At 40.7% G+C, this 26,190-nt stretch overlaps 1 protein-coding gene across 5 annotated transcripts in view; it reads right to left on the bottom strand.

Moving 5' to 3' along the window:
* Positions 1-10,897, bottom strand: part of ATRNL1 (attractin like 1) — a 567,608-nt gene extending 556,711 nt beyond the window's left edge. For 4 of the 5 annotated variants that reach the window (XM_026096166.2, XM_064514272.1, XM_026096164.2 and 1 more), the window contains exons 1-2: positions 10,753-10,896; positions 9,475-9,877 (exon numbers count right to left, since the gene is read on the bottom strand). In XM_026096166.2, the coding sequence (XP_025951951.2) occupies positions 9,475-9,758 (284 nt within the window). In that variant the 5' untranslated portion in view covers positions 9,759-9,877; positions 10,753-10,896. Of the gene's footprint in view, positions 1-9,474; positions 9,878-10,752 lie in introns of all 5 variants that reach the window. The other variant, XM_026096163.2, reaches the window with a different exon arrangement.
* Positions 10,898-26,190: the final 15,293 nt, after the last annotated feature.

Raw genomic sequence — 26,190 nt, 5'->3', positions numbered from 1 at the left:
CAGAGATTGTAAATCACGTTGGAAGAAATCTTTCTTTCAAGCACCACCACTAAAATCAATTCTAAACAAAGCAAAAGAAAAAAACATATTTGAACAAAGATAATACCATAATCACTGATGTTTCCACTAGTTTAATTATATCAATATTCACATGCTAGCTTATAAAAATGCAATTTGCAGGTATAAAAATCTTACACACAATTCCAGTGAAGTCAATAGGAGTAATTATATACACAGGAGTCCTGCATTAGATACAGGGCATACTGATACCAAAGGTAGCTTTGCAACTGATAACCTGACTCGAGATCACACCCTTTGTATTAGAAGTAGCAACAGTTTAATAGGTATGTACTTAAACAGTCTGTTTAACCAGTGCCAACCCCATGTGAAGATAAATAATTTAAACAGGTTATAGAAATTCAAAGTGTTCTTTCAGGATATAGGTAAGGCAAGTCTGTACTATTTCTAAAAGGGGCAATTTCCTTCTCCCATTTACACCTGCTCATTCCTGCTGTCTCCTCTGGGCCAGCAACAGACTTGTGCAGTAAAGTAACTTCAGGAAATGGATCCAGCTAAGTAGTAGTTGGTTTGGGAGCTGGAGAGGGCATTGTTCAGGATACTTTTCAACTCGCAACAGGAATATTAATGCTTATGTAAGAAGTAGAAAGAAGATGCAGTCAAAGAGCTGTAGGAAGGATAAAGTCACCCCTTTCACAGCAGCATGAACTTCAACTGGCTGCGGCTAACTGTGAAAGTGTAACTTTTTTCTAGAGATCATTTCTTATACAACAGTATTGCTTCTGTTTACAGTCTGCAATTTAAGGATACTTTGCATGTGTCACCCTTAGCAGACAGCAGAATTCAGAATTTAAGACTGAAATAAGGACTCTGTCTGGAATACTAAAGTTTGAGAGCCCTTTAACATCTAAGTGTTAAAGTTTCTTGTATTGTAATTTGCTGGTCCTTGAAGAAGAAAACAGAACATGCAAGAGGTAATTTAGAAATGTGACAGGAAATATCTGAAGACAAGGCTTAATAATCAAACAGATTGACTGCTGATATCAAGTTGCTGTGAACAAAATAAGAGCAAATCAACAAAGCAGATTAACTGACGGGAAAGTACTCAAAGGTGCTCTCCCGTCTTGTGCAATCTGTATCATTACACATGACAACTGGTACTTATTATGTAAGTTATCAAAAAAAGCAAAGATAACGGAGAACATCACCTAATTTTTAGAGAGAGTATTTTAAAAGACTGGACATTTCCTGTCATTCAGGTACTCAAAAAAACTTAAGAGGAGGAGCAGTTTCATTCGCAATTTTCCCTCTAATGCTCTTGCACACACCAAGCCAGTGTACAAAAGAGAGCGAGAGGAAGGGGTAGTTTCTTCCACCAACTTGAAGGAAACTTCTTTTAAATCTTTCTGAGATGAAGCACAATGATAATGAAACCTGTTTCCCTGTCGTGCTACATCTCAAGGCTGATTAACATCTAAAAAGCATAGCAGCTCTGACTGCAGCTTTTCCTACAGTTGGGCCATTTTCTGTTTCTCTCCTCCAAATTCTATGGGGGTCTAGTAACACAACCAATTTCATGGGCAGCTTCTCCCTCAGTTGGGGCTCTCTCTTCTACCCAAACTCATCTTCATGAAAACTGTAAGTGATGAACAAGTTAAAAGGTACTTGCTAGTGGAAGAAACAGAGTGGCAGACACACACACAGCAGTTTTAAAAGCCTCATTTCCTTAATAAATCAAGCTTTAAAAAATGCACATTAAACAGATGTTGACAAGAAAGAAGGAGACAGTTTTTCAGTAAAACTTGTCTATTGAACTTGCTTGCCATGATTGATAAGCATTGCTTAGATGCTGGTTAGCAAGTAGAATCCAAGATAGTTGGCAAAGTTACGCAAATACTTCCTTTAAAGCCAGTATGGCTTCATTGTTTGTCCCCAAGCAAAAAACCTGACTGAACAAAGACATACATGTTTCTCATAACCAGTGAAAACATTAGCAGCCTATTCTGATACCATAGATTAGGTTAGATATTTTTTTCAAGCAGAGACCAAAGTAGGATTAGTAAAGTTCACTTAGCAAGAACGAACATAACCAAAACAATATTTTACTGACATTAATGTAATACAATTAAAGTTTCATTAGACTGTTGAACTCTTTATAAATACTCTAAAGCAAATAACCTACTGACCAGAGATAACAACCTATACAAAGAAAAATATAGCCAATTACATTATCAGAGAAAACCAGAAACAATTAAAGGAGAAATCAGAGCATCTGAAATGATTAGTCACCAAAGGAGTTTCAAAACCAGAATAAACAATCTGTCCACCAAAGAAGGAACGTATGTAAAGTCATATAACGTATTTACAGAGGAGCAGAATGAAAGCGGTTACAGATTTATAGAACAAAATAATACTACATTAGATTTGCACTGTTAATAGAAACATGCTGGCATCAACTGCAATGCCATCTCAGACACGGCACATTTTACAACAGTGTATTCATTTGTATGTTTAGCCACATAAACAGAAAAGGTAAATTGTACATCATATATGTAAAGTTCCATTAATATTGAAATTAGAAGACTAAAAAGAAAGACAAGTATAGTGGTCCTCCTAACTTCTAACAATCACTAGCTTCAGTACTGAGCCGTAACCTTGATGAGCATAGCCTTAATCACAATGAGTTTATGTAATCCCTTTATACTTCTTTTGACATCCTGTGGCAATGAGCCCTATAACTTCATTATGTATTATGAGAAGAAAGAAAGAAAAAAACCCACTATTTTCCACTGTTATGTTAAGCTTACAAACTAATCCTTTCACTAGGTGCACCCTAGCTCTGGTGTTGTGAGGAACAGTTAAAAATATTCCCTGTTTTGCTTCTGCCTTTTAACTGTGATTTTACACATCTACTTACAATGCATTTCCAATAAGAAAAAAAAAATCATGACTTGATTTCCCAAAATTCAATTCCAAACATAGTCAAAGAGAGCTACCCAGAACTGCTCGTGTTACTATGGTGGATTACTGTTCTCTTACCATCTTCCTATCATAAAAAGGCAAACAATTATTTCAGGAATAGACCTCTCTCACACATACTAAAAGGGGTATCAAAAAGGAAGAAAAAAATGCAAGGATCAGTTCATACAGGTTTTGTACATACAGTGTCAGGGAAGAGTGTTCTGAGGATGCCCACAATGAATGGGAATCTCCAATAAACTATATATACAGCACATTTTTGCACCAAAACACACCCCCTACTACCTGGCTTTCCAATAAAAGAATTCCCTTGAAACTTCACAACCAGGAACTGCACTCCTCAGCCACTTCAGAGCCCACAGAGTAAGAGTAAGCCTGAGAAGATATAATGTAAGAAAGTGCTAAGTTGTATTATCGTTTTTGCCCAGCATTCATGAAAATGATGGAAATTGTGTTAACCCTACTTCTTCCCTCCTAATATCAGTATCTGTTGCAAAATGAGCGCGGGACTACACTGAGATTATGTTAAGAGATTCACAGGGAAAGCGCGAAAGTAGCACTGCTCTTCACGCTGACCATCTTTCAGTACAAGAAAGGGATTAACAGGAAAAAGTTTTCTTCTCTACCCGGAAACACAAAGCACAACACGACCAATTATTTGCAAAACAGTGCTGTATAGAGTAAAAAAAATTATAAAAACATCTTTAGGACAAAAAAGCCCATATACAAGATCAGTGATTTTTCTCCAGAACTTATGATCTTCCGTTACTCCTTCTGTTAAGACAGGGTTTGTGGAGATGTTTAACAAGAACACTTACTCTTCTCTGAGCAGAAGCTGTTGCTATTACACTACTACTAGAATTTTTGCATAAGACAATGTCACCCCACACCTATACGGCCGGGCAGAGAAAGTGTGCAGTAGTGCTAAAAGCACTGCTAATTATTGTAGGCAACTATGAGCATCCTCAGATTTTTCACTAATTTATGCCTAGGGCTCAACAGGCAAAGGTCATCTTATTTTTGTTAAAATAAATCATTTCAGCTCTACCTAGTATTTATGTACCTTCCAATACCTTGAACAAACTTTCAAAAGATGAAAGACTGTCCCTCAGCAAAGGATAGTTATGGTGAAGTTTTCAGCTCAAGTGTTATAGCTGTAGGTAAAACCTACTGAAGAGGGAACTGTTTGTACAGTAGAATATTTTCCTTACCATCTCTCTCCCTAAAAAGCAGTTGCCATCACTTTGTTTCACATAAATTCACTGTAACAGGGTCAGAAAAAAACATGTGTTGCACATAATATTTCATTATAATTTAATAAAGCTTAATTTGAAATGCTAAAGCTTATTTGGTATGAAATGCTCGTACCTGTAGCCACTAGGTTTCAACTCCTATCACACCACAGGGTTTCCTGACCCGGCTTGGTAACCAAATACCCACTGTTTTCTCTCAGCCATTCTTTGCAAGCTATTTGGCCTGCTTGCAAATCCTCCAACACTTAGGACTCCCAGAGCTGAAATTAAGTTAAGTTTCTGGGTTTTTACTCATCAAATCACTAAAGAGAATTTACAGAAACTGTTATCAGTACCCAGCATTTTTCAAAGACAAGAAAATAATTCTACTTTAGAGAAGTTTGCACTTTTCAAATAGTCATCCTTAAACTGCAGCTAAGTCCTTTGTGGACTAAAGTGAAAGATTCACTTCACAGAAAGATTCTCTGCTGGAAGGTGAAAAGGGGAGAAAAGCAATCTGCAACAGAGTTCAACTACCCTGAAATCAGCAGCAATTCATCTTCTCCAGGAAGAGATGGGTGTAAACACTCCTGGCCTGTAAGGACCACCGATTTTCATCCTCCTGCCCTAGAGGGACAAAGTGCTGCCATTTTAGCAGACCATGCAAAGGCACAGAAGTCAGAAGTAGATGGCAAGTTCAACAAGTTTGAGAAACACAATCTTCAAAGCCAAGTCGGACTAAAGCAGTAGTCAGTGTCCAGCAACAAAACAAAATCTCTTGCTTAGACTTCCCACAGTAAGCATTACACCAGAAAAATTGGACCTTGCTAAAGAAAGCACAAGAGAGAAAATAGCAACAGAAAATCAAAAGGTGAGTATGACCTATAAGCTGAGGTTGACCACACTACATAAGGCCATTTAACATCTAGAGAACTCACAGCAATGTGAGAATCTAAACTAGCAGGTATTATAGGACATAGCATTGCTGTCCTGATAGACCTGAGAATTGGGGATGATCTCATTTACTAAGTGGCTAGTAAACACTGGTTTGGAATTAACATACTTGATTTTTACTTTGGGAGTTTTGTTTTGTTTTTGTTTTTTCTTTTAAACCAAAGAGCCCTAAACTGGATCTGCTTATACAATGGAACTGCTAGCGTTCTACCAGCAGGTTTTTGCCTGCTCAAAGTTCAAAAGTGTCTAAGCCTAACAAGCACTTCTACATATTCCTGAGAACATGCTCAAAACCACAAGTAAGAAGTGTTTTATGATCAGGGTCTTACAACACAGATTTTTCATTACAAAAAAATCATACTAGTGAAGAGATTTTTGCATGTATAATGGTTTAGATAAAATGCAAGCAATAAAATAAGATTTTACTGTTTGGGGACAGCCATGTTTAGTCACAGAAACTTCTGAAGAAGATTACTGTTAAAAAAAAAGAATTAAACAGAGTGAAGTGCAATGACATAGTGAAAGTAAAACTGAACGCTGCGCTTTTATGCTTGTATTTTTATCTCTTCCCATCTTGGCAACTGTGCCGTTTGAAGCTCCCTGCTATAAAAACAGAACCCGCTTTCCCTTTGGCTTTCATACCTTTACCATATCTCCAGGAAGCGGACAGACAGTATTCTCGTCCCCTCTCTTTTAGTAACTGGATTTCCCTTTTTACTTTGATATAAGTGTGTTTTGCATTTTGTCAGAGTAGAATAAAATGTGTTAAAAACTTGAAAATAAGTCAGAATTGCATTCAGACATCCATTCAGAACAGAGGATAAAATAATTTACCATCAGACAGAAATGAGGCCTAGAACATTCTGCAAAAAGACAAGGATGTGCATGCAACACAGTAAGAATAACAAAGCTATACCATTTACATAATGTGTTTTACATACTTCCCACTTAACATAAGGAGTAAATATATAAGTTGATGAATAAAAGTAATAAAAATTGTGCTGAAGAATCTTTTCAGTTATTTTTCCTCATCCATCTTTCATCCCTTCCAGAGCAACATTTGAAAAGTAGTCTTACTCACTCAGTAGTTTTCCTACAGGAAAAAGGCAGGATTACACAGAATTGTCAATTAACTTTGATACCTGCTTACTAAGATTGAGACCGATTAATCATTTTTGACATTTCTCTGCTATGCTGTTGTTTCTTAGTTTAGAAAAGAAATAAACAAAACCAAAAATACTGCACATCTCTCACAAAAGAATTAATGGTCCCATGTTTCCCCTAGTTAGAGTACTTCTCTTATGATAATGTTTCTGACATTTGTTTATGCAAGTCATTCATTCCCAGAAATGAGAAAATAACTATTTAAATAATTCAATGACAGAAAACAGGCTTTACACCAGTCAAATTTAGGTCATTAAAAGTTTATTTTAACCTTCCGTAACAATATGGACATATACAGGCACTTCAAATTGCTGAAACTGTGAAACAATGTGTTTGAAATAATATACAAGGTTCTATTAACTTATTAACATTCATATATATCACACTTAACCCACAAATTAATTCTCAATGGGCTTATAATAGCCAAACATATTTATCAATCTTTCTGCTTTTCTGAAATATTCTCCATAATAATTCTTACTGACTGAAGCAACTGCTCACAAGATCATACACATCCAACCTAACTGGACAAACACAAGTACCACTGCTGTAAAAATCTATGGTGTAGAAAGTAGATAATCATGCTTCACAGACAATTGGAACAATGTGCAAAAGCTCCATTACAGTAACTCAAACTACCAATACTCTGCTGAAGTCAGAAAGGTCTGTAATCACCTGGCATCTGGGGTAGCCCAATATTCATTTTCCAACTGTTCTGTAAATACAAGGACTTGACTGATCATCCATTTGACACCCACGAGTTTTGAAGATTCAAAATACAGTGACTCTAATTTGCTGCTTGTGTTCTAACATATGTTAGCATATTTAATACTACCCCCAGCTCACAAGACTGGCAAAGCTTTAGGTCTTAGAATGGTTATCTTGATTGTAGAGTATATTCTGCTTTGCAGAACAAAGATTTAAAGTGACCAATCAAAGACATTACTATGAAAATGTCCTCTGGGGGAGGGGGAAAAAATGAAAAAAAAAGCAGGTCTCAAAAAATGACAGAAAAAGCTTACTTCTGTGACAAAAATCATAATGCAAGCATCACTATCATTATCATTACAAGATAAGCATGAAAAAATACACAGGTTAATGAGAAATCTATTTTGTTTTCACCAAAACTCCTAAAGGCACATCAGTTAAACACTGCATTAGCTTGGCTCATAAAAGGTGTCTTTTCAACACTCAGACCAAACTTCCTCTAGGTGGAGATGGATTATTAGCATTCTACCAGAAGTGAGCAGAGAAAACACAACCACCATGCCTTCTCCCATTAAGTTAACATCACAGATGTAACCAATGTAAATAATAAACAAAAACATTTTAACAACAAATAATCACAGAAATTCTTCTAAGGACTGCCTAAAGGCATCCTTGTGCCATCAGCTCTAGTTCTCTGTGTCATCTAGCTCTATTCTTCAGAGAATATACTAATTCACAAAAAGCTTTTAAATTTAAGAGAATAAAATTTGCCTGAGCCCTTGCACTATTAGGGACTGTTATGTGTCAAGGTAAAGTGTATAATAATCCCTTTAAAGCTAGGAAATACTAGCTCTACAATCACGGCTCCTGCACACCATCATGCACAAAGAAGATTCACCTAGGCCTCCTGTCCTCATTCACAATCTTTATAGCAATTAGCCTATTGTTCCAGAACACAGATCATGGACAAACCCCAAATCCTCAATACACACAGGTAACAGATGATCAACTTTAAAATCTCATTTTCAAGTTCACACGCAGGAGGATGTCTTAATACATCCATGTATTATGTTTGCCTTATATTGCCTTTATACCTCAATTGTAATCTCATTGATAGAGTAATCCACCAAATATGACACTACCAGGGAACTGCTTCTTTCTCTACTGTATGTAGATTAATTTGGCTAACATGTCTGACTGCTGACTACTCCTTAACTTCCCAAGTTAACAAATTACTTTATTCACTTTTTGTTTCTTTAGGGATAAGTGACCTCAGATTAAATATTAAAAAACATGTAAATTATGTAGCTTAGTTTTAGCACTCCAAAGAGAAAACTAAACTTCTGCACAATTTAAAATGGACAATTATGGGTACTTTTAACCTATTAACATACTCTCCAAAAGCAAAATTTATATTCTGTAAAATACAGCCTCACTAATACATTGTTATTAACTAGATATTATAGCACTTTTCAGCAATATCTGTCAACACACTTCATAAATATAGTTCTTGCTTTTAATGGATATTTTACAAGGGAATGAAATGAAGTATCCTGTCCAAGGTTATATAGTGAAATAACAGCAAAATGTTACCTACAACAGTGTTCTTCACTGCCAACCTATACACTGAAGTCTGAAACACACATACAAAAGGGGGGAAAAAGTGACAGCCCTATAAACCAAGTGTTCTTTTAGACTACATAGAGAAAAGCAAGTGTCAGTGTGTGCTTCTCTCTCACTGATCAACAACTTGGTATCACATTTGCTTTTCAGAATAAGGTAGTTCTATCTTTACTGACCACTCACTCGTTTGTGAAGATATTTGGTTAAGTTATTGTTTTACAGTTACACCACAGTCTCCTCTCCTGCAAACCTAATCATTGGTGATGCACATTTCAGTAATAGTATAAAAATACGTTTATGCTGTCCTGAATGTGCACGACTAATGCCCACTTAGTTAAGGCACTTGCAAGAGAGGGTGGAAGACTGGAATGAGAAAAGGACTTTCAATCTCCAGAAGGGAAAAGAAATTCAAATCCGTTAATATTTTTGCTCACTAGGCAACCTCATGAAGTACTCATGTCATTTCCATGACACTTCCAGAAGGGACAGCAGTGACACAGCTTTAGGCCGATTTCTCCTTGTCTCTCAGTTCCAATCAAGTGGAGTAGCCTATTTTCAGTGGCAAGTCACCAGGTACATTTTTCCATCTGACGACTACATCCTCTATTTTTAGAGAGATGGACCACAAAGCGAAGGGGCCTGTTTCATCCTTAACTTCTGTCACATACTTCCACCACACATAACAAAATCATAGCAGACACAAGCAAAAAAACTCCAGGCAATTAGTAATGACACAAAAAGGGCAAGCACTGGTGTAGAGAGGAGAAAAAGGGAATTGCAGAAATCAGAAACTTACTTGAACCTGCCCTGGCAGTGCTGGCACTGGTCTCCCACCCAGCCCTGGTCGCAGACGCAGGTGGAGTTGACACAATGACCCGAGAAGCAGGAGATTTTGTCGCAGGACTTGGACTGGGACACCTGGGCGTAGAGGGCCAGGTACAAGAAGCCGTAGAAGAGCAGCCAGCTGTTCACGTCGAGGAGCGCGGAGAAGCAGCAGCAGCAAGGAGAGGGGAAAGGTCTCCAGGCGCCCAGGGGCGCCGGGGCAGCTCCCGCTCTCCTCGCGGCGCTGCCCAGCTCCATCCTCGCCGCGCCGCGGCCGCCGGCAGCGATGGCAGCGCCGGCAGCGATGGCAGCGCCGCCCGCGCTCCCCCAGGGCAGCGCCGCTGCCGCGCCGGGCGGGCGGCCGCCGGGAGGCTCTCCTGGAGGGAAATAATCCAGCCGGGGAGATTCAAACCCCCCGCTTCCTTCCTGCCTCCCTCTCCTCTCCTCTCCTCTCCCGCCCGACCCCTCCGCTGCCTCCTCCAGCCCCGGCAAACCCCCGTCGCTCCCGAGGCGCGGCGCGGCACTAGGAGCCCTCAGCCATCCGCCCCTTCTCCCCGTCCTCCTCAGGGCTCATTGCTCCCCTCCTCGCCCATGGAGGAGCAGGACTGCCTCTTGACCTTGCGTTTTCTCCTCGCAGAGATGCCCCCCCCGCGCTCACGCACACACACAGCCCGCGATCACATCGCCCCGGCCTCCCCCTCCTCCTTTGTAGTCGCTCTGCCCGCGGCACACGCGCAGGCAGCGGCGAGGAGGAGCGCGGGGGGCGGGGGCCGCCGCCGTCCTCTCGCCGGGCAGATGGGAGGCGAGGGCGGCAGGCTGGAGCCGCCGCAGCATTGCGCACCCACCGCGCCGGGGCTGGGGCAGGCCTCGGAGCTGCCCCCACGCCGCCAGTCACCGCGCGGGGACGCGCGGAAGAGAAGGGTTAACAGCCGCTCCGTCCCAGCTGACAGCTCCGAGCAGCCATTTTTAAAGGCTAACTGTAATCTCCTCGCTGCTCCGGTCGGTTCAATGCCCCCCCCGGTCTACTTGGATCCGTCCCTCCGCCCGGCCCTCAGCGGGAGCGCGGCGGCCGCTGCCGGGGCCCCCGCGGCGCCGGCGGACGGGGGGGGCTCGGCCCGGCTCGGGGGCGATGGAAACCGCCACCCGCCCCCATCCGGGGCAGGGGAAGGGGCAGCCGGGGTGATTTCACACCAGCAACTCCTGCGCCCACAAGCGCCTTCCCGCCCCTTCCCCTGCGCCCAGCGAGAGCAACCTGCGCTGCTGGCTGCGGCTCAACAGAGATGTCGCCCATCCGTGCCTAAAACAGGCGGGGGAAGGGGGCGGAACGGCACCGCGCAGTCCCCTCTCGCCGGGCGCCGCCGCGCAGCCCTTAAAGGCCCAGCGCCCGCCGGCCGGCGGCTGCCGCGCTCCCGAAACGCCCGGGGCGGGTCGTATGGGCGTTCGCAGCCGCCTCCTCCCGCCGCCGCTTGGCCTGGCCTTGCGTGCGTTGCCCGTTCACGCTTTATTTATAGACGGGCGGGGAGTCGGCAGGGCGTTTTGGGGAGAGGGGCGCGTGCCGGCCCCTGCCCGGCCCCACAGCCTGCCAGCCGCGGGGCGGAAGGAGCGGCCCGTGCCGCCCTGGCCCCGCCCCGCCCCGGCGCGCGGTGTCCGTTGCTGGCGGCGGGAGCAGGGTGGCTGCGGCTGGCTTCGTCCGGTCCCGCCCGGCCCGGCCCCTCTGCTGGCTTCGTCGGCCGTGGCCGGCTCGAGGGGGCAGCGCTGGCCGGGCAGTCGGCCCGCTGCCGCGTTCCCTTCTGCGCGGGGCCTGGGGCTCCAGGGCCGCCTCTCCGGGGAGCAGCCGCGCGGTGTTCACCTCTCGTCCTGGAAAGTTCGGGGGAGTTTTCTTTAAAGTCATGGCAGCTAATACTAGAAGAGCTGTTAGAGCTTGTTGTTTTGAAGTTCTGAACTTTCTAACATTTTGTCTGTCTTAACGTTTTACAGTACTAATCAAGACTCTGCCTCCAGTTACAGCCTGGGTCATGGTAACAAAAGTACCCAGCTTTATAAATAGAGGTGTAAAAAAATAATCATTCTAATAAAATTACCTAAATGACCTTATTTTTTTTTTCCAGCAAGATGTGCCATGCACAGCCCATTCTTTTTTTTTCAACTTTGCTTTAACATATTTTTATTTTACAATCAAAAAAAAGAGGCTTGCAATAAAGAAAATGACAGAAATAGAAGGTTTCAGAAGTTTTTAACAGCCAAATTGAGAATTTATGATGCCATGTCTCTCTTCCAAGAAGAGAAAGAAAAGATATTTAATTTAATCTCCTAATATTGTTTCAGAAAAGACAGGTCCAAATGACACCTTGTTAGATTCTGAAATTAAATCCAGATTGAGTTTTCCTGCTTGGAAGGGGGAGGGATTGGTTGGCTTTGGTTTAGCATGATAGACTAGTCTGTGTTCCCAGGTATACCATTAAATCATCAGCTGAATTTCAAGAAATAAAGGTACATTGATACTACAGTAAGGCACACAATAAAATCCAGCAGTAACTGTTTGTATCTTTGTTTGACCTAGAGTCTGACCAAGATCTCAATGCTAAGCACAATACAAACATTACAGAAAAACAGTCTGTGCCTTAAGGAGCTTCCAGTCTTAACTGAGAGAGTAAAGGTAAGTGTGCATGGGGAAAACAGAAGCGAAAAGTGATTTGTCAAGTTTCGCTCCAGAGGATGTCAGGAGAACCGCAGCCGCTCTCAGTCCAGGCGTCTGTACACTGTCTCCCTAACTGAGCTTAGATAGATCGTTTCGTTGTTCTGGATCAGACTCATTTCTTGACTATTAGACATCTTTGTCTCTGTCTTGTAAATGATTGGTGAGCTCATGCAATGAGAGGAAATGGAAATTGTGATGCTGCTTTATATTTTATGAAAAAAGCTAAGGCCAAAGCTTTTGCTGAACAGTCTGCTAATTGTGCAATATTGCATGTGATTAAGGATGCTAAACAACTGTCCTCTGTTAAATAACATTATGAGACCAGAAATGCAGTCAATTTAAGATTATATTCCAAGATACAAAGACTACTTTTTAATCTCAGAACACATTAAGCACTTTTTGCTTAACACAGCAGAGAGATGCATTCCTCCTCCACTTTCTCCTTTTATACCAACCTAGAAAGTATTAAAGCCTGCTTCATCTTTTTCACAGGCTGATGTACATTTTGCTTCAGATCTACAAAAATCATCTAAATTTTTAAAATTAACAAAGCAAAGGTAACCTCTCAACAATCCTTTTACAGGAAAGAGATCTGTTCAAAAGCACAATGCCTAGTGTGCATTTGTCCGTTAAATACCAAATTTCTTCTTCAATCACAAATACAAAAAAAAACGGAAGAAAAATGCTAACCTATATTGGACAAACTTAAGCAGGCTTTTAGGTAAGAATTCTATAAAACTGAAAGAAACACAGAAATAGCATATCAGGAAAAGATTAGGGCAGCTATAAAAGGTGCAAAGAGTAGTATGACACTATTCATACTGCATAACCGATCATGACTAAGAACCTAAAAGCAACTAGAAAGGTTTCTAGATTTAGGAGAACAGCAAGGACAAACACCAGACGGATATCTTCTGGCTAAAAAGTAACAAGCTACAAAAATGCAGCAATGCCAACCTTTTGGCTGCTATATGTCACATCAGTGCACTGGATATGTCATAACCCTGGGAAATGGATAGTGTGCAAATGCAGATACCCGTTCTCTTGTATGCTGATTTGATGAATATTTTTATGTCAGAGATAAAGTGCACAGAGAGCTCTGGCTGAGAGAAGTTGGATTTTACACCTTTCATCCCTCCAGTTCTTGACATAGAAATCATTTACACTTCTGAAAAGCTAATATACTAAAACATCTTTGGTAGAATTTACAGCTTAAAAGCATTTGAATAAGTCATCAGAAGTTTTAAGTTACTGAATAAGAACAGATAATGAGGTTACAGAATAGAGTTGAGATGTATATACATTATAGTAGGAAAGTAAAACACAAAGAAAAAAGATGAGGCAACAAGTACAAAGGCTTAGCTATTACTGTCAAAACCTAAGCACTAGTTCACAAAAAGAGAAGTAATAACTGATACATTCGCATCCATGCAGCAAAACAGCCTGAAGCATATTTAAAGTTCTCTATTATATGCTTTAAAATACAGTTGTGATAGTGAGACTGGGTGGCGTGGGTAAAGGAAAACAGTTCTTCATTTGCTCAGAATTTCTGCAAGACCCTGTGGACAGCGCAAACACACATACACACCCCTACTCTGCTGGCGCTGTCCTACAGGCTGATATCGAGCAAGCCTTACTGCAGAGAACACCTTTCCTTTACCATACTTAGTCCTATTTAGGGTACTTAGTGCAGATGTATTTTTGCAATGATGTTGAGAGGAACAATATTACTGCATGAATAGAAGGAGAACAAAGATTTCCTTTGTGGTTGACCTCTTTGCAAGGATTTTAAGAGAAACAAATGTTTCCCTGCCCTTGCCCTTCTCCTTGGGACAGACATTATCAGACTCATTAAGTAAAAGCAGCCAGTCTCTGCACTGCTTCTGGGCAGGGATATATAGATCTAAGCTGGCCTTACCAATATATGTATTGGTAAAACTAGCATGTAGATTGCTGCGGTAGAGGTAATAGCCCCAGAATAATTTGCTACAGTTTCAAGAGCTGTTCTAACCTAACAGATCTGGGCAGGGTACAGGCTTTGTGATAGAGAATCTTCTCATTACTGAACCTTAAAAATATAACTTGGATATAGGCTTTCCTTTTTAATTTCCAAATATGCTGATTATGCACAGGAAACCTTGGATGGAGGAGAGCATAAGGTTTCTTCCCTAAATCCCATGCTAACTTGTCATCGACTGATACTGAGTCACCTGAACCATTCCAGGTAGCCCTTTCTGACATGGAAAATATCAGTCTCTGCTGTGAGGTAAAACAAGCTTATCCATACTCAGCACTTTCTAACCCTAACAGAATGACACATGTTGCAATTTTACCTGTTCGTATTTGTCTTATCCAGTAAGTCAAATCTTGAGGGGCATCAGTTTTGTAGATTTAATAACACGACCCTTTCCTTCCCTGCTCTTCTTAATTTAGAAAAAAACAAAGTTCGCAACCCTTATGTCTAAGCTAACATGAAACTTTGATAGAGAATTTTATCTTTCTCAACACCCACACATACATTTTGCAACAACAGTAGATCGGATTTTTTACCAGTTCCAGTAAATATTGGACAGCAAACTGCCATACAATAATAATTGTAAATGATGTAGGAAGCTTAGAAAACTCAGAAAGACCTTAAAAAGCAGAGGAGAGGGAAATAGGTGTTTGTGTTGTTTTATTAAACAGCAGTATTTGGAGAAAAAATGTTAGGATCAGTTCTAGGTATTTTATACAGCCACACAAACTGAGGTGTGAAATATATCCTGCAAAGAAAAAGTGAGACTTTTACAGAGATGTCTGTTCATTAGCCAAATTTTATCATTAGGGGGAAAAGGGATTGCACTTTTACATACTTATTTTTAAAATTGTGGACTTTGGATCAAGAATAAAAGAATAAAAATCAATCAAGAATCAAGAAAATGAAGGAAAAAAAGAAAAAAGTTGGTTTCAGATCTGTTTAAAGATGAAAGAGACTTCAGAAAAATAGAGACCAGACAAGACCTGAGTTCCAGAAATACTAACAGTGATATTGTGTTTATTTGAAACATCTGTCTGCTCTCAAAGAAAAGTCTGCTGACCCAGTAAAAAAGTCATATTATATTTTTATATACTTTTTGTACACATGTTAAAAATTAAATAGCCAAGCAATACCTGATAACCTTTTCATCTATGAATGAATTTTAAAAATAATAAACTGTTGAGAAGAGATGAGAAACTAAGTATGATCGGTTTATGGAAAAATGCAGTATTTATATGGTACAAAGGTTGTTATAAGAAGTGGTCAGGACTGATAACTTGAACAGAACAAAAGGGGTTGAAATAACAATACCAGGGCAGATAACAGAGGCAGGGGGATGGGCATGTGCAGTATCGAGTCTCAATACCATCTTTGATTTTTTTCAAAAAAAGGTTTTGTGATGTCTGGCCTACACTTTCTACTGAATAGATACGTAATTATAGGTCATACTGAAACCTTCATGCATCTTGCAATATATTACAAATTATTTGAGAAGCAGTTACATCTTCCAATGCAAATTCTCCTTTTGTTGAGTATTTTTATGCATCCATTCTGCTGCATTTCATTCTCACTGCTACTCCTGGAGCTTCTCACACTCCAGCTTAATCTTGACTAAACTAAGGCATTTTTCTCCTTGTCAGCAAAGCTCCATCTCACAGTTCAACCTTTGTTATACATCATTAGTAGGTATACTGTATTTATCCAGTTTCCATAATGATGCCAGAAGGAAACATCTATTAGACTTTTTCTAACTGAAATGGCATTTACTTTTAGTTATTTATTCTCATTCTTTTTTAAATCAGGAAATGTTATTTAGAATTTATACCCCTGTTGCCTTTATTTATTTACATGTTTCAGCAAAATGTTGAAAAATGCATTTATCTGTAATGAAATTCTATTGACCTTCCCAGGATTTATGCTCTTCCTTCAGAATTTATCAGAGGATTCCGTGTTTTTCTGGATAAGGCTATTTTGCTGAATGAGATTGAAAAAAGACTTACTAAAAGATTTGAAAATCAAAACAAACCATATGCTCCGGTTTTCTCTTATCCACTATTGCCTTTCCTTTTTTTCTTTTGACTGTATTTACTATTATTAAAGGCTTTGTAAGTCTGCCCCATCATTTACTTTTTCCAAGAGCTTTGTAAGTACTACAGTGTTGCTTCTAAGGCTACTGAAGCATGACTTCTCAGTCTGTATTTTCAGCCCCTTTGGAGTGATGTTGCTGAATCTGAGTGATTCCATTCCAGTTTGATCTCCTCATGTTGTTTAATAACTTTTTCTTTTAAAAAAACTTTACTTATAACAATAGCTACTGTAGCAACCTCTACAGTACTTTATTTTTCAATGTTTTGTTTGAACACTGTAAAGAAATCACTCACTTTTGCTAAAATCTCTTTTCTTTTCCAGTTACTCCTTTTGGAGCCTAGTAGATTTTCCTATGGGTTCTCTCTTACGTACTTCAAGAATATTTACAGTTCTTTGTATTCTCAGTTAATACTTGAGTGTTTGTGCTATTAAGCTTTGGAAAGTGAGATGTGTAAAAAAAGTGAAAACAAGGCTGCAACAAGGAAACTGAAACAATAATTGTATTAGGCATAATGGAATAATGCAATAAAATGATGCCCATTTTTTGTTCTTTAATTTGCATAAAACTGGCAAAAATGAGAAGCTGGGCATGCCTTGATCCCTGTCTTGTCTACTACACAGATGTTAAAAAAGAACTGAGTAGAATAAATTTTTCCCTCAGTAAATTTTCTTACAATAATTTTCTTATAAATGTTGAAAGAGGCATCATATGCTAGGAATCTAATTGGCAAATTGTATTAATTCAATGAAATTATTTTCAGTAATTTGAAGAAATAATTCTCATGTATAAATATGAAAAATGACAAAAGCAGTCATTTAATTAGCTTAAGACATTAATTTTCCAGAAGATATAAAGTAATACCTTCCATATCAAGTTGCAGCTTGAAATAGTGGTAGGAGTAATCATTATTAAGAATTCTCTTCTTTCTTGAAGTAACAAATTTTACACATACCTAGACACACACTTGGATATTGCCAAAAAAGAACAAAATATCTTCATACTTAGCACTTGCTCTTTGTCCACTTGGGCACTAGTGTTACTGCCGTGTATGGTATGAGTGAGGCTGAAGCAGCGTGGTGCAGAGATGCTGTTTTTGTCAATGCCCTCAGCTAGGAGGAAAGGCCCAGACCACGACTGGGTGAACGGTCGGGCTGCAGCGGTGCTGTGAAGGTGGGCTTTGGCTTCCTCCAATGCAGAATGGCTGTCTGCAGGCATGACTGCTGAAAAGACTGTTCTCACTAGCCTAGCAGGTCTCTCTTCGTAAGTGAAGCTTTGAACTAGTATTAAAAGGTCAAAAAGATACTGCAGATTTTAGAGGAAAAAAATTACCCCTCTCCCCTATATCAGAGGATAGATACAAAATATGCATGGTCAAAGCCAAGGTGATGGGGAGAGAGGAAAGAAGAGAAAAAAATTGCAAGAGAAAAAAGAGAATGAAGAAGCTGTCCGTCAAACTTCTGAGACACAGATCCACAAATTTTGCAGTCTAAAAAATAAACTGTTAGACTTTATGGTTTTAATACACTACTGTGACATAACTGACGTTACAGAGTTGTGGCTAGGTAAATAGCAGTACTAGAATATTGTTAGAGAACAATATTCTGTATAGCAATATTCTGTATAGAACAGTATTTGTGTAGCATATTCTAGAAGAACAGACACAGGAAAAAGTCAAGTGATATGGCTTGTAAAGGGCATATTTACTTGTCCTGAAGTCCAGGAAAAAGTGACAGGAAGGCCTGTTGAAGGCCAGTTCAAATATGGGGCAGAAAAGAATAAAGTGTGCATGATGACAGGTTTAGACTGAAGCTTTTCTAATCTGGAGGTTTTTACAGTATAGCAACAATCTGAGACATTCAAGGGGCAGAAACTGGAAATATCTGAATGGCAGGACCTAGTGGTTAGATGGGAATATAACTATCTGGGGATCTGTCAGAAAAAGCAAAAAAACAGGACCTAGATGGTCTGTGCAATTCTTTGAATGTGCTAGGGACAACTTCTTTCATGAAGTGGAGGAAATTACACAGCAAGTAGTTACTTCAGATTTAATTCAAATTTGTCAGGAGGAAGTGGTTGAGAATCTTAAAGTGGAAGTTAATTCAAGTGAAAGAGATCAAAAAAATTTTAAGTCTTCCACTCTTCCTTTAAATTGTGAGTAACAAAATAAGGGCAATGGACTTCAAATAGCTCAGGGAAACGCAAGTATCTGAGAAGAGACAAGGAAGAAAGAAATGCAGGAGATAAAGACGCAACAGAAAACTATCCTAACATGGAGGAAAGATTAGAAATTTAGCAAAAATTAACTTGATTGCATCAAAAACTCTTTAATGATCTGAAAATCAAAAAGAATAACATAAATAGTAGAAAGAAGGACACATAACTGATGATAAGTATAAAGAAATAGCACAAGGAAGCAGAAATAAAATAAAAAATGCTGAAGCACTGAATGAGTCACAAGTGGCAAGATAATATTCACATTCCATTTGAGTAGGACAGATCTGTGCTTGAAATAGTAATAACTCCCATACTAGCATGTAGTCAGAAGACTGCTGCTTTTTTGCAAAGATTATGCCACATTACAATGGCTTGTCCCTTGATTTTGACCCTTTTTGCTCTCCAGATTCTCCAATATTTCTTGAAGTCCTCCAAAAGTGATTTCACAAGCTTTAAGCAAAGACACAGGTGGCAGAGTTTCATTTTCTCAGCTGCCCTTCCCAGCCATGTTGACTTTAACTGTCCACCACCATTATGAGGCCATCTGGCCCACTGAAATTAATTCCATGTATCACAGTTTACTTCTGTCAAAGTTGCACACAATGATGCTGAATATTAAAATGAAGTTCAAAATAAGATTATACAATATGATTTTGATTACATCTAATGGACCAGATTTGTGGCTTTATCATTGCCAGGAAAAGTTATTAGCTGAGTGTCATTATCAAGATCGAGAACTGCATGATAAAAAGTAAGACTGCAGATCAGGTGTGCCACTAACTACGAATAATTTTGTTTTGCTTTGAGGACAAATTACCTTAGGCTATATGAAAGTGTGAGAATAGCCAGGTCTAATAATAGAGTAATAGAAGCAGAGTATTCTTATTTTGTTTTCACAATAAAGCTTTTTAACACAACAGTATAATTAAGTTTACCGTAGTTTGTAGTTCTCCCTTTCCTTCCCTTTCCAGACTACAGGAAGATTGTTTTGCCATTTATCAGGAAACAAAGTGAGAAAAAAATCTTAATTTGGGCTGAGCAACTTTCCATCTGCTTAAATAATTCAAATGTCTAATTACACTGCCTAAAATAATTTGTCATAAACCATGGCTGCATAACCTACTGGTGGAAGAGCTACCCTAATGTAAGAGAAGTTACAATATTTTGGCAGGTAAGCAGAGCTAGGCAAGGAGAGCTACAGCAGGCCTTAACTTCTCCTGGGAAGCTCTAGCTGGGCGTAGCTGGGTGTGGCCACTGCTGAGCAGCTCTGCTGGCTGCCCCTGATCAGAGGGAGCTGGGACCTGTGTTCCATGCTGACCCTTGATTAGGGTGGGTCAAGCACCCTGGTAGTCAGTGCTGGGGAGAGGCTATATAAGAGCCAGGCCCAGGGGGCACCTAACAGAGGCAGCAGTTTGTGCAGCAGGGTGCAAAGAAGGGGCCCTCCTCTCCAGTCACAGTATGGTGCACTTCCTCAGTATGGCTGTGACATGCCGCAGTGTGTTCTCCAGCAGCCGTTGGAGCTGCTGCATCTGCCGTGTTGGAGGCTTCCACCCAGACTGACCTTCTGACAGTGGATGCAGCTCTGCATGGTCTCAGGCTGCAGAGAGTGCCTGGGGTCTCTCCATGATGCTGGGGCTGACAGTCATCTTTTCTGCAGGAGGTGTGCTGTGGTTGATGAGTTGTGTTGCCAGGTGGAGGAGTTATGGGAGGAGGTAAGCAGGTTGTGTGGTATCTGACAAGATGAGAGAGGATATCCTGAGAGACCTACAGCTTCAAGAGTCTCAACCCCCTGTAGCAGTGGGGATGCAAGCAAGCTCTCTGCTGTGTCGAAGAGTTAGTCATAACTCTGTAGAAGATGAAGGCTAGAAACTGGTCACTTCTTGTATGAAGAGTAAGGCTGCTGCTCCTCCTGAAACCCTGCAGCTGATGAACAGGTTCAGTGCCCTCCAAACTGAGGAAGAGCTGGGCATGACTTCAAGTGAAGCAACTGAGCTGATGGACCCTGTGCCATGCACCAGCACCCAGAAGAAGCAGAGAGTGATTGTAGTGGGTGACTCCCTGCTGCAGGGGACAGAGGCACCTGTCTGCTGACCTGGCCCCTTGTCTAGAGAGGTTTGTTGCCTGCTGGGGCCTCAAATTCGAGGTGTGAAAGACTGCTGAGGCTTGTCCACCCATCCAGCTATCACTCCCTGCTGCTCTTCTACATTGGCACCAATGATACTGCCAAGGGCACCTTGGGAAGTATCAGATGGGATTTCAGAGCTCTGGGGACAATGGTCAGGGGTCTGGGGGCCCAGGCTGTTTTCTCCTCGATCCTGTCAGTGAGGGGGGTGGATGGGAGGAGGAGTAGAGGGGTACTCCCAGTAAATAACTGGCTGCGCCGCTGGTGTTGGCAACAGGGTTTTGGTTTCTATGACCATGGGACCCTGTTTGAAGACTGACAACTCACTGGGAGAGATGGGATCCACCTCGCTAACAGGGCACACACATCTTTCTTTGCCAACAGGCTGGCCAACATGGTAAGAAGGGCTTTAAACTAGGAAAGATGGAGGAAGGGGAGAGTTATTGAGACCAGGCAGGCAGATGAGGCTCAGGTGGCATTACCTCCAGCAATTGCATGCAGCTAAGGAAGTTCTTACTAGACAAGACTATGGGGAGTCCCCTTGCCCCCCTCCTGGGAAATCAGCATGCTCGAGTACCTCTCCGATGTGCCTGTACACAAATGCATGCAGCGTGGGGAATAAACAGGAGGAACTGGAGCTCTGTGTGGTTGCATGGATGTGATCTCATTGCAATTAGACATGGGTGGGATAGCTCACATGACTGGAATGCTGCCAGGGATGGCTACAGGCTCTTTAGGAAGGACAGGCCAGGAAGGCGAGGTGGGGGAGTTGCCCTTTATGTGAGAAAGCAACTGGAATGTATGGAGCTCTGCCTCGGGGTGGATGATGAGCAGGTCAGGAGCTTATGGGTAAGGACTAGAGGGTGGACTAACATGGGTGACACTGGCTGCCTGGTCAGGAAGAGGAAGTAGATGAGGCTTTCTACAGACAGCTGGAAGTAGCCTCATGATCACAGGCCCTGGCTTTCATGGGGGGACTTTAACCACCCTGATATCTGCTGGAGGAACAGTACAGCAAGGCACAAGCAATCCAGGAGGTTCCTGGAGAGCACTGATGATAACTTCCTGACATAGGTGATGGAGGGGCCAACGAGCAGAGGTGCACTGCTGGACCTTGTACTAACAAACAAGGAAGGGCTGGCTGGAGATGTGAAGGCTGTGGGCAGCCTTGGCTGCAGTGACCACAAGATGGTGGAGCTCAGGATCCTGTGAGGAGGAAGCAGGGCAAAAAGTCTGATCACAACCCTGGGCTTGAGGAGAGCAAACTTTGGCCTCTTCAGGGACCTTCTTGGAAGAAACCCATGGGATAGGGCCCTAGAAGGAAGAAGGGTCCAAGAGAGCTGGCTAACATTCAAGGGTCGCTTCCTCCAAGCTCAAAAGCAGTGCATCCCAATGAGCAGGAAGTCAAGCAAAGGGGGCAGGAGACCTGCATGGATGAACAAGGAGCTCCTGGCAAAACTCAAACAGAAGAAGGAAGTGCACAGAAGATGGAAGCAAGGAGAGGCCACTCGAGAGCATTACAGGAACATCTTCCGAGTATGCAGAGAAGTGACTAGGAAGGCGAAGGCCCATTTGGATTGGAATCTGGCAAGGGACGTCAAGGACAGCGAGAAGGGCTTTGTAAATACATCAGTAACAAAAGGAAGACCAGGGAGAGCATGGGGCGGGGGCCCTGGTGACGAAGGATACAGAGAAGGCAGAGATACTGAATGCCTTCTTTGCTTCTCTGCTTACTGCTAAGACCAGCCCTCAGGAATCCCAGACCCTAGAGACCACGGGGAAAGTCTGGAGAAAGGAAGACTTTCCCTTGGTTGAGGAGAACTGGGTTAGAGATCACTTAGGCAAACTGGATGTGTATGATTCTGTGACTTAATTTTTCATTCTGACCTTATCTGTTCACTTCTTTTCTTGTTTACATCAACTTTGATACTCTTTTTATGATTTCTGAATTTGATCCTTCTTTTATGCATCTTCCCTGTTGACCCTAGAAAATCCAGGTGTTTTTACTATTCTAGGAGGAGTTAGAAGTTATCCTAGACTAAAAGAAAGTATTCAGAATGCTTGGCTCACTTTTATATGAGGAGAATTTAAGCATGCACCCTCTTAAAGCAAAATGTTTCATAGTAAAACAGAGCTTATAAAACTCTCTTGACAACACTTACAGATGAGAATGCTGTGATTATTGTATTAGAAAGATGGGTTTCTCTTAAGTTCATGAAGTTTTATTTAATAGAGCAATCTACCTTCATTTTTAAATAAGAGTATAAATGGATTTTAAAGTGTTCTTTAACATATTTCACATATCCATCTAATCTTCTCTCATTTTGCATTATCTGAATTGCTTTTAAAAAAAAGCACAAAGTCAGTCTATTGTTTTTATTTTGTTTCCTTTTATACACCTTTGTTAACACCTGTTCTTCAATTAAAGCAACATGGTACAGACATCCTATATGAAGAAGAGGGCTAATATTGATAATGCTTTACGAAAAGACACAAAGACGCTAGTGATCATTAGCTATAGCAGTAATCAGTCTGTGATAGTCTGACACTGCTAATATTTTATGGTTCAATGATTTCTCAAGGTGAATGTACTCACTCTTTGAGTTTCTAATTGTTCCAGGCTTCCCCTCTGCTCCCTCCCACATATCCTCATTTACACACCTTACTGTAGAAGCTGCCTATATGAAGAAGAAGGATCCTAATGGTACTTCTCTGGTTGAAAGGGGCTACCTCCATTAAGGCACCAAAAATAACTTATAAAATAGCTGTTTGATGTCCAGGGTTGTGTATGAACACCTGCCAAGTATAATGAATGCCAGTTTTATATGTAATAAATAATATGGATGTTCCTTGTGAATATTTTGGGCAAAATGTATTCCCACATCTCTCTGAAGACTGTTGCAAAGTTATACCAGCAAAATGACAGCATATCATGTGAAAGGAAGATTTTTAGACCCTGAGCTTTTTAGCAAGTTTGTATGGCCTACAGTAAAAGAGAATAAACCTCTCAAGTATTATGAGCTAGACCTCGAGGGAAAGCTTATGTGGTTTTGATGCCCATTTGCTTCTTAGTTAGAAGACAGTGCTGGTAGTATAGTTATTTATATATAGGAAAGAAGGCAGAAATGTCTCTGTGGAATGACAGTAGCTGTGCACACCTGGGGACTCTAGTAGAGTGGCCCTGGTTAACTCCAGAGCAGCTATCACTGTTTTCACCTTAACGGTTAGCATAAAAACAGGGGTAATGAAATGAATGTGGGAGAAAAGTTATATCATGCGTAGCCATCTCAAAAGGAGTATTGTCATTAAAAAGACAGGCCTTATCTGAGTGAGGAAATTCATGACATTCATTTTATCATTTGTTCACTGAAATTTGTGAAATGTTTGAATTTGGGTTGGGGTACTTCCAAGAGAAGACCTTTTGCACACAAAATTAATTTGTAAAGTCTGACAGAAAAATATGAATTTAAGAAACTACTGCCTTTTTTTTGTGTCTTTCTTGATGACCCACTTGGCGTCAAGAATCAGATCAGAGAATCCTCCTCGGTGTTTGCATATTTGAGTTACCGGTTAAGGCCTGATTGTGTGCTAGACTGCAAGGCGAAACATATCTACCCCAAACAAGAGCGAAGGTCTCTTTGTGAAAAAGAATTTTTATGCAGGGCAGAAAGTATGTAAACAGATGAGGGGGTTATTTGAACTCTGGGCAAAACTAGAGCCCATGCTCCCCAAACCTCCCAAAATATGCTCTTTGTGCAGTTTGGGTCCTTTTCTTGTCTTATGACTACTCTCTGGCCTTACACCAAACCTTTTGATATTATGTCTATGTGAAAGTGCCACAAAACATTTTCATACAAGATTTGTCTTTTAAGTGCCTGTGCTGGAAAAGGTCTATATTACGGAGCAAGACCAGAACAGAGCCAAAATTAAAGAAGAAAAAGGGAGGGAAGGTAAGACAGTCCGTCATCAGTCTCTATTATGGTTGCTGAATTTCACATCTGCAGAGAAATATAAGCATAATTCAGATGGCTTGTCAAGGGAAATATGATTGAATTATCTGTATAACCCAGCTGAAAGGTGAAATGATGAGCAACCTGGAATTAAATTAAAAACCTAAACCCATTAAAGTATTCAGATTTTCCAGTCTAAGATAAAAGTGAAAACCTTTGAAATTAAGCAGTCTTCCTACCCTTATCTCAAGCTGAAGATGCTGCTGCTTTGGATAACACAAAGGAAGACAGACTGGATTATTGCGCATTTGAACACTGGCTTTCAAATGCACCGTATTTTCCTCAAGAAATGAATGTTATTCATTTCAGCTTATAGTGGATATCAAAGTAGCTGTAGAAAAGGACACAAAATAAATTACCAGCCATCCTTTGATCCCAGCATACTCCCATTGCCTCACTTTCCCACTCCACACAACAATGAGAAGGGGCCAAATCTCTGCCTTATTCTCGGCACAGAGCTGCGTATCCTGAGTCATTCAAAGCTCATTACTTTTCTGAAGAATGTCTTTATTCTTAACTCAAAAAAATTGAAACTTTGCATAATATTTCCTCCAATTCCAGGTCTCTTGTACGATCTGTCTCTTGCCTTAAAAGTGATTCCTCTGGAAAAGTCTATTCATTCATTCCATCACAATGAAGGAAATTTCTGTACAAAATTGTATTCCATTTTTATATGCAACACAAATGAGAACGAAAAAGTATTTCTGTTTAAACAGGTCTGTTTGCAGTCTCAGTTTGCAAATTCTTCATGACAGATTCCTTCTTTGAAACTTGCACAGCATCAGAATAGTGAGCCCCTAGTCCCAACAAGGGTCAATGGATACAACAGGAGTAGAAATAATTACTGTCACTAATATTATTATTGACAAAACAGCAGTTTTCAGCTGCATTTTGAATAAGAGGAGACTCAAAGGAGAGAATATTTCATAGCCTCTGATCCCTTCTACCTCCCCAGGGGAACCACCTCCGGTACTTCAGTGACCGGGGAGCGATAGGAGGCATCCCCAGACACCAGCTGTATCAAAGGGCAGGGGACAATCAGGAGAAAGCTAGGGGAAGAAATAATATTTATCAGGATTCTACTATCAGAATTTTCTATTAATGTTTTAAAAACACTTAGAAACTCTTCAGTGGAGGAAGGCTATTACTGTGCCTTATTCTTATTCCTCCAGCATTTGCCTATATGCCACATAATAACATAGAGATCAATGGAGATTCCCTCAATAAACATTTTTAAAAATTAAATATAAAACCTTTAAAATGCTTTTTACTTCTTCCTTCATCAAGATATTATGCTGGTGTAATTAAATTTCCCTTTAGCTTTGGGTTTGGATTCTGCAGAATTAAATATTCCATTTCAAATCCACATATGGTAGTTCAGTGATTTACACCTCATCTAATTTTGCTAGACATCAGAAGCCCTTTTAATGAGTGCTTGGAGAGTTTCATTCCATTACAGTTCCAGAGAAGCTGATGCTGCATTTTCTTCTAAATTCAAAAATTTAGTTGGCTCACATCCAACTTGCAATCAAATAATAAT

Source organism: Dromaius novaehollandiae, chromosome 6, assembly GCF_036370855.1.
Source record: "Dromaius novaehollandiae isolate bDroNov1 chromosome 6, bDroNov1.hap1, whole genome shotgun sequence".
Lineage (NCBI taxonomy): Eukaryota > Metazoa > Chordata > Aves > Casuariiformes > Dromaiidae > Dromaius > Dromaius novaehollandiae.
Note: the sequence above shows the minus strand (reverse complement) of the source record. Positions and strands in the feature narration are given on the sequence as shown.